The sequence below is a fragment of the Lagopus leucura genome, unplaced genomic scaffold (genome assembly GCF_019238085.1).
Source record: "Lagopus leucura isolate 7727_CA_CO unplaced genomic scaffold, USGS_WTPT01 Super-Scaffold_100008, whole genome shotgun sequence".
Lineage (NCBI taxonomy): Eukaryota > Metazoa > Chordata > Aves > Galliformes > Phasianidae > Lagopus > Lagopus leucura.
The window spans coordinates 33,087,522-33,102,086 of record NW_024962265.1 but is presented as its reverse complement, the minus strand read 5'-3'; the positions used below and the strand labels follow the sequence as shown (position 1 = coordinate 33,102,086).

Here is a 14,565-nt window from a genome sequence, read left to right as displayed (position 1 = left end):
CGGCCTTATGTATTTAGCAAAGGAAATACAGCTTCTTATAGGAGCTTGGGAGGGAATTGAGGGAGAATTGAAAAGTGGGATTGGTCTCTTCCCACTCATTCTGCCACACTGTTTGCCTCCCCTCCCTTCCCCCCCTTTTCCTTTCTCTTCCCCTTCCCTTCCTTTCCAACACAATTTGTTTTGTTTGCCTCTCCTCTACCTTTTCCTCATCTTGCACATGGCATCCTGTGCATTGGATGCCCTTACTACCTGCTATGCATTTTTCCAGGCCTCGTCTTCCTTTTAGCTCTTTCTTTGTATGTAGAATTGTGCTACTGCAGCTTTGTTGCAGCCCTCCCTTGCCTGCAGGCTGAGACTGCAAGAGTACGAGGTGCAGGCGCTGCTTGATTGTGGCTGTTTGGTGAGAAGGAGCAGCCTTTTTAGGATAAATCCTGAGCCACTATGGGTGCAGATAGCCTAGGGTCTCTACCACCAGCTCAGCTGCCCTACAGCTCCCCAGGAATGATTCTGCTGGGGTTTATACTTTGCATGGAAATGTCAGGTGATCAGCAACCTTGAAAACTCATTGACATTGCAGACAGTGAACTTATTATTTATTTCCTTAAGACAAGAAAATAGGAATGGTAATGGAATTTTTGTGGAGTGTAGGAGACAAGGGAATTGTTAGTGAGATGTTTTATAAGCCTCACAAAAGAAATTTAGGCAAGTCCTATATTATGTATATTGAAAGACAATTTTTTTTCTGCTGAAAAACTTCTTCTGGAATATATTTTTCAGGGTTATTTTTAGAAGTGACTGATGGAGCCTGGGTGTTTTAATATAAACCTGCCTAAGCCTTTAACTTTCAGTGAGTGGTCTTCTCTCCTACCAAGCAAGATTTTTGAACCAAACAGGTTGTATTTAGTTATTGATGGATTGATTGTAAACTGTGCTAGGGCTTCTCTGGGTCCCCAGGAGGCTCTTTCTCTATTCTGTGCCTGTGCCACGTGTTCATCGCTGACTCCCACCATCGACTCTTGCTTTCTTCTCTCATGCACTGCACCCTGCCCTGATGATGTTTCCTGCTCTATATGTACTCTCCTGCACCAGAAGCAATGCTCCTGTCCAACCAAGGGCAGCACCTCCTTTCACAAGGTGTACATGGTAGGCTGGAACCACAGCATGGCAGCTGCCTCTCACAGCCATCAGAAGAGTTGATAATACTTGCTCTTAACAGTCCTTGTCCTTGTCTTATCTCCTCTTACGAAATGTTTTTGGAAATATTGACATTTCTGTCCAACCAAAAGCACTGCACATCTTCCAGGTGTCATCAGACCTGGAGGCCAGATGTGCTTGCTGTGGGGCACAAAAGCTGTGGGCTCTCAGGGCAGCCCTGGACAGCTGGCTGTGCCTATTGGTCCTAATGGCTTCATTCTTCTCTGTTTTAGATAATTAGTGGCATTGCACACGTTGATGGATGCTTTCAATAATGAGATTGTACTAAATGGTCTTTTTTCTTCAGAACTTTCCAAGAGATGCTGCATAGGATCCTGATCTTCCAGGGCTTGACTGACAGCAGGTTAAAAGACACTGTGTTAGCTAGCAATTTCTGTGGGTCTCAGTGACTTGCTTTGCTGTTCTTGTGGTCTTTGTGAGTGGGCTCAAACCTTTCACACTGCTTGTTTCATGCAATACAGAAATCATAGCTTAGAATCTTTGGGACTTTTAAAAAAATACTGGTAATCTTTAAAAATACTTTAAAGGTCAAGCTGTTACTGTCATCTGTCAGATGTCTTTCTTGCCCTGCTTATTTGTGTTTCCTCATTGATCTGGGCATTTAATTTCCAGCTGTGGAAGCAGTTGTATCATCTGGTTGATAAGAGTGGTGATACTGCTATACAGATGCATCCTTACAGGGTCAATGAGATATTACTGCTCTGAATTTCCAAGCTGCAGCAAGAAGCTGAAAACAACTTGCTCTATTCTTGCTTAGAAATTGTAGTTGTGATATTTTCTGTCATTTCTTGCCTTGAATGTTTCTTTCTTCCTTCCCAATGGCAGTTTACTTGAATTTGTGCTGTATTCTGCACCTGCTTCTCTTTTTAGAGATTTTAGATAATGAAGAATGTATCACATTTGTGAAATAACAGTGTGGCCTTTTGGCTTATCTTTTTTTTTTTGTGTACTACAGATGTGTTTCACTGCCTACATGGTGTTTACAAATATTAATACATTTAGTACTTGCTTGGGTCTGAAGTCTCATACACCATGTCCTAGTAATTGCCTGTATTCCAATCCAGTTTCTAAAATCAGCTTGAATTCACTCAATCCTTCATCATAATGACCTGGACAGGGCATAGACGGTCTGTGATGGAGTGATCTAGACTCTGGCAATCATCCCATTGTTGGTCTGCCAAAACGGAGGCTTATTTGACCTTCAGAAAGTGGCAGATCCCATCAGTTTGTTTGAGCATCTGCCTCAAATAGCATGTTTCTCTACAGTCCTTTATCTGATGTTGTCCCGTTTGTTTGAGCTATTTTTGATGTGTAAGGTTTCCTATTATTTTTAATTGGTTTCTTCTCTCCATTCTGAAATTATTTTACCAATAGAATTGCTGATGACTAAACTTAGTCAAAGCTACTACAAAATCATTAAAATTAAACACGTGTGTACCCCCCTTTGCACACCCACACAATGTTATGGTGGATCTGGAAGTGTTGGCAATACACTGGTGGTATAGAAAAAGATTTAGGAAGTACCACAGTGTTACCTTAGTGTTTGAGCAGATGAAGAACAAGAAAGTTAAATCCATGCCCTTTATTTCTCTGCACTTGTGGCACGCATAGGTTGATGCTGCCTTCATTTCTAAGAGCCAAAACCAGAGGGAATGTATAGCTATGAATTCCTAAAGGAGAAACAGTATTGGTTAAACAGTTTGGAAGATTGGTGCATAGAAAGATTAAAAATTACTTGCCTGACTTCTTGAAGGTTATGGGAGTTTGATTTTTGATGAATATCACATATCCATATGTATCTGTTTCTCGATTGCTGTGTTTTCTGTAGAATTACAGAAAGCTCAAGCAAGAACTGAGGGTTTTTTTACGTGCAAAGTATGAACAAGCAATTCCAATAATTACCATTTTCCAGAATTTGAAGAATACAGCAAACAATCATCTGAGTGCCCAAAATAGGTTTTGCCGTTTAATAGGGCTCAGGAGACGCTGACAAATACGTGCTATCTGACAGGTTAAAAGACTTGTCTTCAGGAACTGAGTGCGTGGATAGAGCACAGAAGGTGGCTGAGGCTTAATGTGAGCTTTGAGCAAAACAAATGTGCATATATATATTGATTTGTCAAGCTGACATCCCTTTTGTTAGTCTGCTTTTTTCCCACTCCTAAAAGTACACAGCACTTTATTTCAAAAGACTTTTCCTACTCTGTGTTCAGACTTGTCACAGTTTCCAAAACCAGCAGAGTTTTGCTGATGACTAAATTTAGTCAAAGCTACTACAAAATCATTGTAGAAATCGAGAATAAACTCTTCCAGGGCAGGGGGCTGAAAGTTGATGGTTATTTCACAGAAGTAGAAGGATGGTGACAGATTTTTAGCCTGGCTCCTAAAAGAAGTGCATTGTGGAAGATCAGATTTCCACAAAACCCAAGCAACGCCAGTTTGGATTAAATCTGCCATTTGAACTGCAAATAAAGTGGGGGCAATCCCAGTAGCGTGCCAGTATGAATATGTTGGTAGTGGTGTCATGTTTATAATGGCAGTGTTAGAATTATTTAATGTATCACATTTTATTCTTCACCAAATGGATATTTCAATGTAAAATCACTGTGTGCACCAACGCTTCTGTGACGAGAGCAGTCAATCTTTGTGGTATTCCATCCCCAGTAAGAATTGGTAGGATCCTGGCCAGCAGCAGTCAGTGCACTAATCTGTGTGATCTCTGGGAGAATAAGCAGTACTTGAGAGTGGTTTATATGAGGTCTTCTGAAGAGGAGAAGAGTGTAATTGGGAGTAATAGAATGGCAGTTAAACCAAGGGAAGAAAATTGTAGACTGACAGAGGGAAATATTTTCCAGCTGTGAGAGCTGATAGATCCTGTGGAGCAGTCAGGAAAAGAATGTAATGGAGATCTCATCACTGGAGATACTTACAGTTACAAGTAGGCTGAAAAACATATGATAGAATTTACTGCTAATTCTATCAGCCCTGGAAAGAAAGCAAGGTAAGTAACCTCATGAAAAGAAATTACCATTTCTAACTTTTGTCTGTGAATATCATGCTGTTCTTTGAACACAGTGTTGTGACTTTGCTCATTCCTATTTTTTGAGAAGCAAACTAAATTCCCTTTCTGTCTGAAGTGTAATGTATTTCACTTACTTTTTATGCAACTCGAGTGACAGTCTCTGCTGTCTCAGCTATTACTTGTGTCATTGCCTTCCCCTTTAAACAGACACAACTAGCTTCTGCATCCACAGAGTAGAAGTTCCTAGCTGATATCCTTGTTTCCCAGCCATCTCAGACCACTGCAGTGCTGGCAGCCTGCACAGCTATTTCTCTTCTGCTTTACACTGTGGTCTGCATGGGTAGAAGGTGGTAGGTATGTTTCCTGTGAGTACACCTAGATTATTATCCATGTATGTACTGATGCAAAGAAGGAATATAACATTTTATTTCCCTCAAGGGAAAAAAAGTCAGAAAGCTTCAAAAGGATCTATTAGCAGTTCCAAACATAACTTCTTTTTTTTTAAGTTTCAAGCAGTCAGTTTGAAGGGAAGACCTCTGCCAAGACTAAGGAAGCACGGGGACAGCTGAGGTCACATTAAGGTCACTGTGATGCTTCAAAAGTATATGTTCCTAAAAGTTTCCTGTGAGGTGTGTCCTTCATGCAGTCTGGTTTTCTGGCCCTTGGCCTTGGTCCAGGTCATACTCCTTTACCCAACTCCCTTCTCAAGGAGACCTGTGAGAATTTTTATCATCTATTTGGCATTGGTGCTTCTCTCTGAGATTTGGTGCAGATTTATAAGGGATGCTGATTTAGCATTTCTGAACAATGTAATTAAATTTATCACTAAATTAAACAAAGTAATCTAATATCTTAATAATCATGAAGAAAACAGTTTTCAGATATGTTTTTCCAGAGAGTTGATGTGTTTTGATCTGCTTCACACAATGCCAGCATGCGGTGAGGTTTGATGCTCCGAACCGCACAAGCAGAAAGGACCAGAAAACCTTTCTAGAGCCAAGATGCCACTCTCAGCAAACCATGAGATGTTCAGAACAGAAAGTGTAGCTTGAATATCTGGAAGCATTCCCTGTCAGCAAGATCTGCATCGCTTTGGATCTGCTCCTCTTAAATGGAATGGCTTACAGCCCCATCATGTAGCGTAAGAGTATCGACAGAAGTTACATGCACAGAAAAATCCTGAGCTGTCTCAGAGCTGAAGTAATTTACTTATTTTCTTCAAGCCTTTAAAATTTTTCAACTTTTTCAGTTTCTATCAGCTCTGATTAAGCCACCCATATTTCACTAATGTGTAATGACGATACAATTTCCATAAACAATAAACAGAAGCTCAAGACAATGAAAGAAACTTGCACTGAATCCTAAAATCACATAATGATTCAGTAATGATTGTTCAATGGCATTCCATTTAGTCCCTGAACAAATACTTGATGTTGTATAAACAAAAAGACATACTTGTCAGATTTGAAATAGTTTGTGGTTGAGGTATTGTTTACATTGAATTCTTCATTTGACAATTCACTGAAGTGAATCTCACCATGTGCTAATATCTCCAGGGACACATTTTCAGCAGTACACAGATATTGTGTGTTTTGGATGCCAGTTAGGAGACTGAGTATTTCCACTCAGGTATCTAAGCACAGGCTTAGGAAATTAACTGCAGACAAGCAAACTTAGAGGATATTTAGATCATTTTTCAAGCCATCAAGCTTGATGAGGTGTTGTAAATATCTTGAGGAAATGGTTTCACAGTTATGCACGGTTACAGCGCCCTACTTCTGCTTCTAGATTAAAACTGAGCTGCTGCTATGATAAGTAATTGTATAATTCAGAAAACAGATAATTAGATTTACATAAAGTATAATAAAATTGAATAAATTTTCACTTCAGAGAGACAACACACTCATTCATTGGTTGCTATAACTGTTAAGTTTGTGGGAAAATGAAGGGATAGTCGTCTAAGTATAGGAAAGGAAATTACCAGAGCAGCAATAATAACTCATCCTTCTCATAATTCTATGCTACTTATGGAATCACTTGAAACCCTATGTTTTCTTAATAAAGAGTGCTGGAGTGCACCGAGCAGAGAGTTTGATTAGAAAGGATTAAGATTAAATGCATTCATATTTGTCCTACTTGGAGCCTAGTTTGTTAATGACTGTTACATACAGCTCATAGGAAATTTTCAATATTTCTAATCATTACTTTGGAAAGTGGCATTGCCATTTGAAATATCCAGTCTCATTGGCAGTGACTGAAGCCATAGCTGTAAAAGGAACTTGAAAAATTGTTATTCCTCTGCACCAGTAGAAGAAATTAATGCTTTCTTTCATGGTTGGAGCTTCCGTAATAAGTCTGCAAGGATTAGCATACAGGCAAAGAAGATTGTTGACATTTTGATGTTTCATGAAGCGTATGCATTCAAAATCCGTGCATTATACATCTACTGAAAGAACTTAGCTAATTTTCTCTCTTTTTGCAACTGTTAGTAGTCCATTCCACTTTGATGCAGCAGGAGCGACATCCTGGTAACCGTGAACATTCCAGGATGTTAATTTTTCTTTAGACTTTTGCATTAGGTAAAAGCACATCTTTTAGAATGTTCTTCATTTACAGGAAAAGACACACTCCAATATATTTTTTCTCAGTTGTTGTCAATAGCAGTTTCTAAGGATGACGTTACACCAAGCGAAAAGTATTTGTGCTTGATCTCCCATCAGAACCAAAGGAAAATTCCCAGTGCTCTCCCCTTTCTAGAAAATTTTGTTTGCTTTATCCTCTCAAGCGTGTTCAACTTAGAACAAAATTATACCTCAATTTGCTGCAAAACTTATCAGAGTTTTGGGACACTCAGTGACCTTTTATGCTTGAAGTAGTATTATTCGTCATGTAATTCAGCTGCCAGATATTGTCAGTTAATTTTTTCAAAGAATTTCGTATTGGTATTTATCTTCTAACTGTATTGGAAGCCATAGGGCAATGTGAACAGTAGAACTTGTGGACTAAATTCCAGCTTCCCTTATGATATTTTTTTTTCCTTCCCATTGCTGTAAATTTACCTGAAAATTTACATTTTCCAGAATTTTTAGCAGAACAGAAAAAATATATTTAAACATTTTTGCCGGAAACAAAGAACTGAGATTGAAGAGATGAGCTTATGTGAGATCAAAGGTGTTCTTCGAATGATCCTGGTGACTTTGCTTTTTATACCTTTTTAGCGATTGTGCTACTGAGGGGATCTCGAGTTCAGATTTTCTCTTCTGCCTCATCCACTACAAGTCTCCAAATTGATTGTGGAAGAGTTTTTACGTTTACTTCATGTGACATACTTAAAATGCTCATCAGAGAGAGAGAGATGGAATGATAGTGAAGCTGGGAATTTGGGAACTCATCTGTAAATGTGAGACTGGGACTTGAGTCCCTATTCCAACATCTGAGTTTAGAAGAATGATTCTATGAATGCCCCTCAAATTTTAAACTTCTATCAACTACAGACATCAGTGGCTATGTGTTTATTTTTATCTGTGAAAGCTTCCAGCTGCAAAATGTGGGGATAACAAAGAATGCTGCAACTCAGAATTTACCAGCTATCACAGGTATGATGCTAAGCCAGAAATAATGCTTTTAGAGAATGCTAGGCTTATACCATTTAAAGGTGGCATTTAGGTTATGTTTCAGATACCTAAAGTATGGGAACCTAAGATAATTTGTGCTGTACAAGCAGGGTTCATATATATCTATTGCTTTTAATGAAAAATATTATTCTTTATTCAGAAGTGGATATAGTAATTTCTTTATACAGAAGATTCAAGTGTGAATGTGATATTGCAGATGTAGGAATGCCTGAAGCAGTACATGGGACACTGGTGCTTTAATTTTTGATAAACTAATCTCAAGGATGTTCTCTCAGCCGTAATCATCATCTTTACAACTTGGTATGTTGCCATCCTCTGGGTAGGTACGTGATTCTTTGCTAGTGTAGATCTGTGCTATCATAAGGAGTGCAAGCAACAACTCATGTAGGCAATCATACTCCTCCAGTACACTGAGCAAGCTCAAGGTGTACTGTACTTTCTTGTCAAGTCTTGGGACTCACATTAACAGGAGATGCTTAGGAAAGGAACAATGAGGAGCATATATGCAGCGTCTCACGTTTTACTTGCTTGAGTTCTGAAGTCTCCTTATGAAACCCATGGTTAAACTCTAAAAACAGTTCTTCCTTGACCAAAGTACAGCTTATCTCGTAACATGACATAAATAAGAAAGTTGTTGAAAAATGAGAATTATGCAGCAGACGATGTGGGCATGTTTTTTGGGTACAGTAGTTACCGCCTGGATGTGCCTCCTCCAGTCCTCCAAGCAGTTGTGAGATCAGCACAGGGAGAGTGCTTGTAGCCTCTACCACAACTGTAAACAGCATTCTTGTGTCGATAGCTTTCACAGCCCTCTTGAGGGACACGCAAATGTTCCAGTGATCATAAACCTCCTGATACACTGAATGCCTGGACTTGGCTCATGAGGAAATATCTTTAGACTTTCCTTGTTCCCTCTTATGTGTCCCCAGTTAATATCGTTCAAGGGATATTAAACCGAATATAGCAAATATCTAAAGATTACAAATGGTCATTTTACTAGCGCGGTCCCAAGCACTTATACATTGGACAATGCACACATATATCATCTTTATAGGATTACATTACTGTTGGTTTGCTACAGTGTATAGATTCCTTAGTCTTGGATAGAGGTCCCCCTGTGTAGTAGGAGCAATGCGGAATGATGTAAACAGGTCACAGCATGGTCCCTAACTTGAAGAATGAATCATTCAATTATGAGGAGAGATGCCAGCTGGTTAAAAACAGGCAGGAAAGTGCAAAGAGTTGTTTATCTGCCTCACAGGCAGTAGGTAAAAGCAGTAAGCCTATAGAAGTAACTGCAAGCAGTGGAACTGCTTATCTATTCACCTGATCGTTATCTTTGCAGTCTTTAATTAGAAGAACTGTGTGCGGAGCTTTGAAAAGATAATATGTTAGCCACTGTTACTTGTAGTTGGAGCCATTGCATTCATGAGGATGAGCATAAAGAGAAACCAGGGTGAAGATTTCACTTTTCTGGTTCAGGATCTCAGTAACTGGAAGGCATTGCAGCAGGAACTGGGGGAATCAGCACAGCAGGCAACTTGTTCACTATTGTACATTTACAACTACAGAAAATACACGAACTAGGAACTGTAGGGGAAGAGAGCTCACCTGATAGCAGGGTGAGAAGGTTTGTTTTCCTGCAGTCACTAGGCAAAGAGATCTGCTGGCATAGCAGTCTTCTTGATGTGACCGACTGACTACTAAGAATTGGTTACTCTGGCCTGTTTAATTCCTTAGCCAAAAGAAATGGGGAGAAAAAAAGTGAGTGGTGTAACTAATGCAGTTCCAAGACTGTATCCACATAGCTATGCTGTTTGCAAGGTTAAAAGCACAGACCCCGGCTGTGCAATTCCTGTAGGAGCGGGCAGACATGGAGAGTTTTCCATGCGCTGGCCCCAGCCAGGGCTTTGGCATCCAGCAGAAAGGCTGCTCAGCCTGAAGGTTTGTCACAGACTGTAGCCCTCTCCCCACTGGTGATCAGGTTATTTTAGTACTAGGGGTGTAGCTAGCTGAGATTTATGCTTTTGAATGTATCCTATTTCCTCCTCGCTTTGTATAGGTGGCTTCTTACATGTATCTCACCTTTACCTAATTCCAAGTTGCTGTTCTCCTTTGCTTTTTTAGTGCGTTGGCTTACTGGGTTGAGTTTCTTCTCCAGGGAGTCCGTGCTGTAGAGGGTGAAGCTGGAATTACAAAGCATTCAAAGAAATCCCTCTAAGCAATGATACCAGGAGACATTTTTGCATGTTTGCAAAAATCCTCCCTGCCAAAGACTGTTCCCTCCACAGATGGGGCATAAATTAAGATTTGATTTGTAAATTCTTGTTGCCATACAAACAACTTTGCTAATGCAGACAGACAGATTTCTTCCTTTCCTGACAGCGTGATGGTGTCTGGCATTTCAGGGCTACCAAAGCTTTGTTGTCTCTTTACTATATTCTGTTCTTTACAATGGTATCTACTTCTGCATCTGTATTCATATTACTCTTCTGCCTCAAATAATGGTGCTGCTTTTGTTCCTTCTTCAGGCGGTTATATTTGTTTTCCTTTGTTCCTGCGAGTGCTGTACAGTGATTTCTCATTATTTGACAGTGTGATTTTACTCTTAGATGGGCATTGAAAGATGATTCTTTCCTGTCTTGGGGAATTCCAGAAAATGAAACTTCCCCATCCACCAGTGAGGCAATGACTCATTTATGCTCTATAATAATTGGACATATTTTGTGTTAATGGGGTTCAAAAGTTTATGAAGCAATCTTTTATGCCTCTTTGTTTGCTGTGAAAATCTATAGACAGGTTAAAAAATGTAACATAATTACATCCCTACAGTATCTAACAGCACATAAACCACAGGAATACCTGACAAGTTTTCAATGCTAAACCTAAATGCTAGTGGCCTCAAACAAAGTCTCAGCTATTTTTTGTACCTGCCAGTGCAAAATACTAGACTTTTGTTCCTGCTCTCTTGCAAGTAATTTGAATGCACACTCATCTTCCCTCCCTGGTGTCATTAACCAGAAAGATTTGCAGGCTTGTCCTTTGTTGTGAACTCTGGACAACCACGTATACTCGCAGTGTAGTACAATTTGGGGAAAATTCTATTCCAGCAAAAGATTGCAGCTGATTTATTCATTTGCTTCTGACAAAGATTCAGTGAAAAAGGTCTAGTTGTGGATGTGCATCTCTCCTTTCTACCCTCTCTCCCATCTGACGAAAATAATGCAAATGTACGAAGTCTGACTAGGAGAAAGCTGTTTGTTCCAAGAGCTGATAGATTTTTCACAAGGAGGGCACACATGCAAATAGGGCCCAAAAATCATCACCATCCATCAGTTACTGAGAAATTAGATTATGTTTCCTGCCCCTTTTTGAACAGAAAAATGCATGTCTTGCAATATCTGCTGTCACGTTCAGAGCTTGTGAATGAATAATAATACATGTGACATCTCAGTCATGTTATTGATGATCTCAATTTTTGGTATTGATAGGAGCTAGTAACACTATTTGGAGACCCTAGCTTGAGTTTTAGCTCAGCTGTGCCTCTTCTGTGGCAGAAAAGAGATGATCCTGCTTCCTTTAGAAGCTCTTGTTCGCTTCTTTCATTTTTTCTTTCTCTTTTTAACTTCCATAAGGATATGTATATACTGCATATGTTACAGTATTAGATTTTCCATTTAGATGTCTGCCTTTTTCTTAACTTGTGTGCTGTGTCTGTGCTAATATTCTTTCATTCTTCTATACATCAGGTAGCTGACAGCTTTATTTTCTTCAAGCTTGTATTAACATGCAGTATAGCCAAGCCTGTTAGCTCTCTCCTTGTAACAATATAATCCCAAAGCAATGGCAGTTCATTTTCTGTAGAAAAGACAATGATACGTCTCTTGAGATATTTCACCAGTATATGATCTTCATTACTTGCTGCATTTATGTCAACGTATGTGGCCTTGCAAAAATGTTTTGCCTTTAAAATAAAACAAAAACCTCATTCAGCTTTCTTGTTACTATATCCACATTCGTGCACATGCTATAAACTGATTGGTCCATGAAGGAAAAATACGTAAATAGAAGGATTTGATAGTGCTTTAAAGTGTTTGAGCGCTTGATTAAAGCACAAGCAAGACAGAAGCCTAATTTCTTGCAATTCCTTTCCTTTGGCTGAAGTAATAAAATCTACGCTACTGTTTCTTCTCTTGAATGCACATTTCTTTACCGAGCTTATAGCTTGCCATTTTTAAAGCTGCTATGTGGCTGATGGTTTCCCCATGGTCACCCTGCTCCCAGGAGGGATGCACAAGTTGCACAAGAGGGATGCCTCTAATAGACAGCTTGGCCCACCAACAGCATCCTCTGATGCCTCCATGTTGACCATTTGGTGAACTGAGCCTCCCTGCTTAAACACGGGCAGCCGCAGTGCTGTACTTCAGTGTAAGTGTGCTTGGCCTATTGGGCAGCTGCTTTCTGATGTTCTCTCCAATCAGTTGTTAACCATGGAAAATGAAGAGTCCTGTGGCAGATCCCAAAAGAAAAGGAGAGCATTTCTACAGTCAGAATATTCAAAAGGTTCTGGAAATACTTCTGAATAGGGAAGGTCCCTCTCTCACTGGAGTCTTTGACACATGAAGCTTCTTAACGTGAGGAAAATGAAAGTTTCTACATTTACTTCAAAACTGAAAAGGGCTTTGTATACTTTGTATATCTAGCCTGTCATCAACAAACCATCTCTGATCTGAGCTTCACCTCATCCTTTTCAGCTCTGTTATTCAGAGCCATTATCTTTTAGGCTAGACATGGCTTTGAGCGTTGAGTCAGAATTCAGAAATATCCATCCTCATCTAGCTCTTGTTCTCTGCATTGTTAGTTCACAGTAATTAGATTTAAAAGAATCCTGTTGTTTTTAACACTGTATTTATCAGTAACTGCAACTTTGCTTTTTTCTGTTTAGATGAGAGTCCTTACACAAAGTCTGCAAACCAGACAAGGACACCTGATGGAGCACTGTCTGTGAGGAGACAGAGTATTCCAGGTAAGACTTGCTTTGCTTTTTATAACATGTGATTTGTGAACAGCAAGATAATACTAATCAAAATTAAACTCGTTATAAAAAGCAAATAAAGTACATGTGCCAACAGGTAATTTGTAAGGAAGATTCCACTGGAACTGCAAGGAGTTTACAGTTAGATTCCCTGGGGCTTTAGTATGAGGAACATCTCTGCATCTGCCTTTTGCAGCAGATTTCACATGTTGATCACAACAGCCCTTTCATCAAAGGCCCTGAGAAATCTGTTCTTTTATTTGTCTTCAATGGTATACAGAGTTTGGCTCACACTTCCAATCCTGAATGCTGTCAGAAGTCACATCTGTGTGTGGTTTTCTGCCATACATACATCATCCTTGTGGATTCTGTCATCCAGTCACACAGAGCTGAACCCAGCTGATCAATGGACTATTCAAACCTCTGTGTCTTATAATTACTTCTAATGAATCTGCACAATGTGCCCATGAACAGCAATATTATATATACTGTGCAGCAATGTAAAGGAGTTTTCACCTCAAGTAAAATTTAGGGATCAGCTAATGAGAACAAATGAACACTGACAAAGGTTGTGCACAGGCGGAATAACTGATGTTGCCATTCTCACCTCAAGAGCAGTAACCTCTGAATGGAAGGGAAGATGTATGGCAACAGAAATCAGAAACTAAGGTCATGTCGCCCACCTTCTAATGAATAATCATCATATTCTGTGCACTCTGTGGCCTTATTATTGAACAAAGTCACACATCCTTCTCAGAGGTTATAGATACAAGGGATGGCGCTCAGACTTCTATCATTGCCAGTCTCAGATCTCATCACAGCAACTGAATTGTTTATGAAGGGCCAAAGTACAGATTGTATGGATGCCCTATGTGCAAATGTAAATATGTGTACGTGAGTGAGAGAGTTAGAGAGTTTGATGATGTACTATTGCTCAAAATTAATATTTTTGACTGCATAAAATATCCTTGTGATTTAAAGATTGCTATTTTCACAGTCGAATCATGAAAATCAAAATTGTTGTGAGAAAAATCTACGACAGTGTTCAGTGTGCATTCGTTGTTATGAGGATTATACAGACACCAACCAGATTTCTGTATTCAAGTCAGTACTAACGAAGGTTCATTGTTGTTCAGTGAATTAAGCTGTCTATATGGATACCTCTTCAGATAATTCTGTAGATCACATGTCACTAATACTTAGCATACTAAATCTCTTCTTTAAAGAAAATAATAATCTTGTTAATTTTTTCACCTTGAACATAGTAGTTGACATTTATGGTATGGTTACTGTATTTATAGATTGTTTATGCTGTGGTCTGAACACAAACTGAAGTTCATGGTTTTAGATAACAGAGAACTGAAGATTTTCAGTCATATTCTTTGAAGAAAAGGTTTGATAAAAGTTGAATGGGTTGAATTTTTCTTTAGGTCATTTGATAAGAGTAGGAATGTCTAATGCTCCGTAGTCATTGTGACCATTTATTTTGGGTTCTTAAAAAACTAACTGTACATTCTGGAATTTTAGTGTATATGTGTATAAGAGAAGGCTCCAAGGAGACCTTATAGCAGCCTTCTAGTACCTGAAGGGGTCCTGCAGGAAAGCCAGGAGGGGACTTTTTATAAGGGCAGGTAGCAACAGGATGAGGGGAAATGGTT

The 14,565-nt window shown here is 39.3% G+C and overlaps 1 protein-coding gene across 2 annotated transcripts in view; it reads left to right on the top strand.

Annotated features, from left to right (window-relative positions):
* The window catches only part of GRIP1 (glutamate receptor interacting protein 1), a 309,262-nt gene that overhangs the window by 194,341 nt on the left and 100,356 nt on the right, over positions 1-14,565 (top strand). For both annotated transcript variants that reach the window (XM_042872389.1, XM_042872388.1), the window contains exon 2: positions 12,818-12,898. In XM_042872389.1, the coding sequence (XP_042728323.1) occupies positions 12,818-12,898 (81 nt within the window). The remainder of the gene's footprint in view (positions 1-12,817; positions 12,899-14,565) is intronic.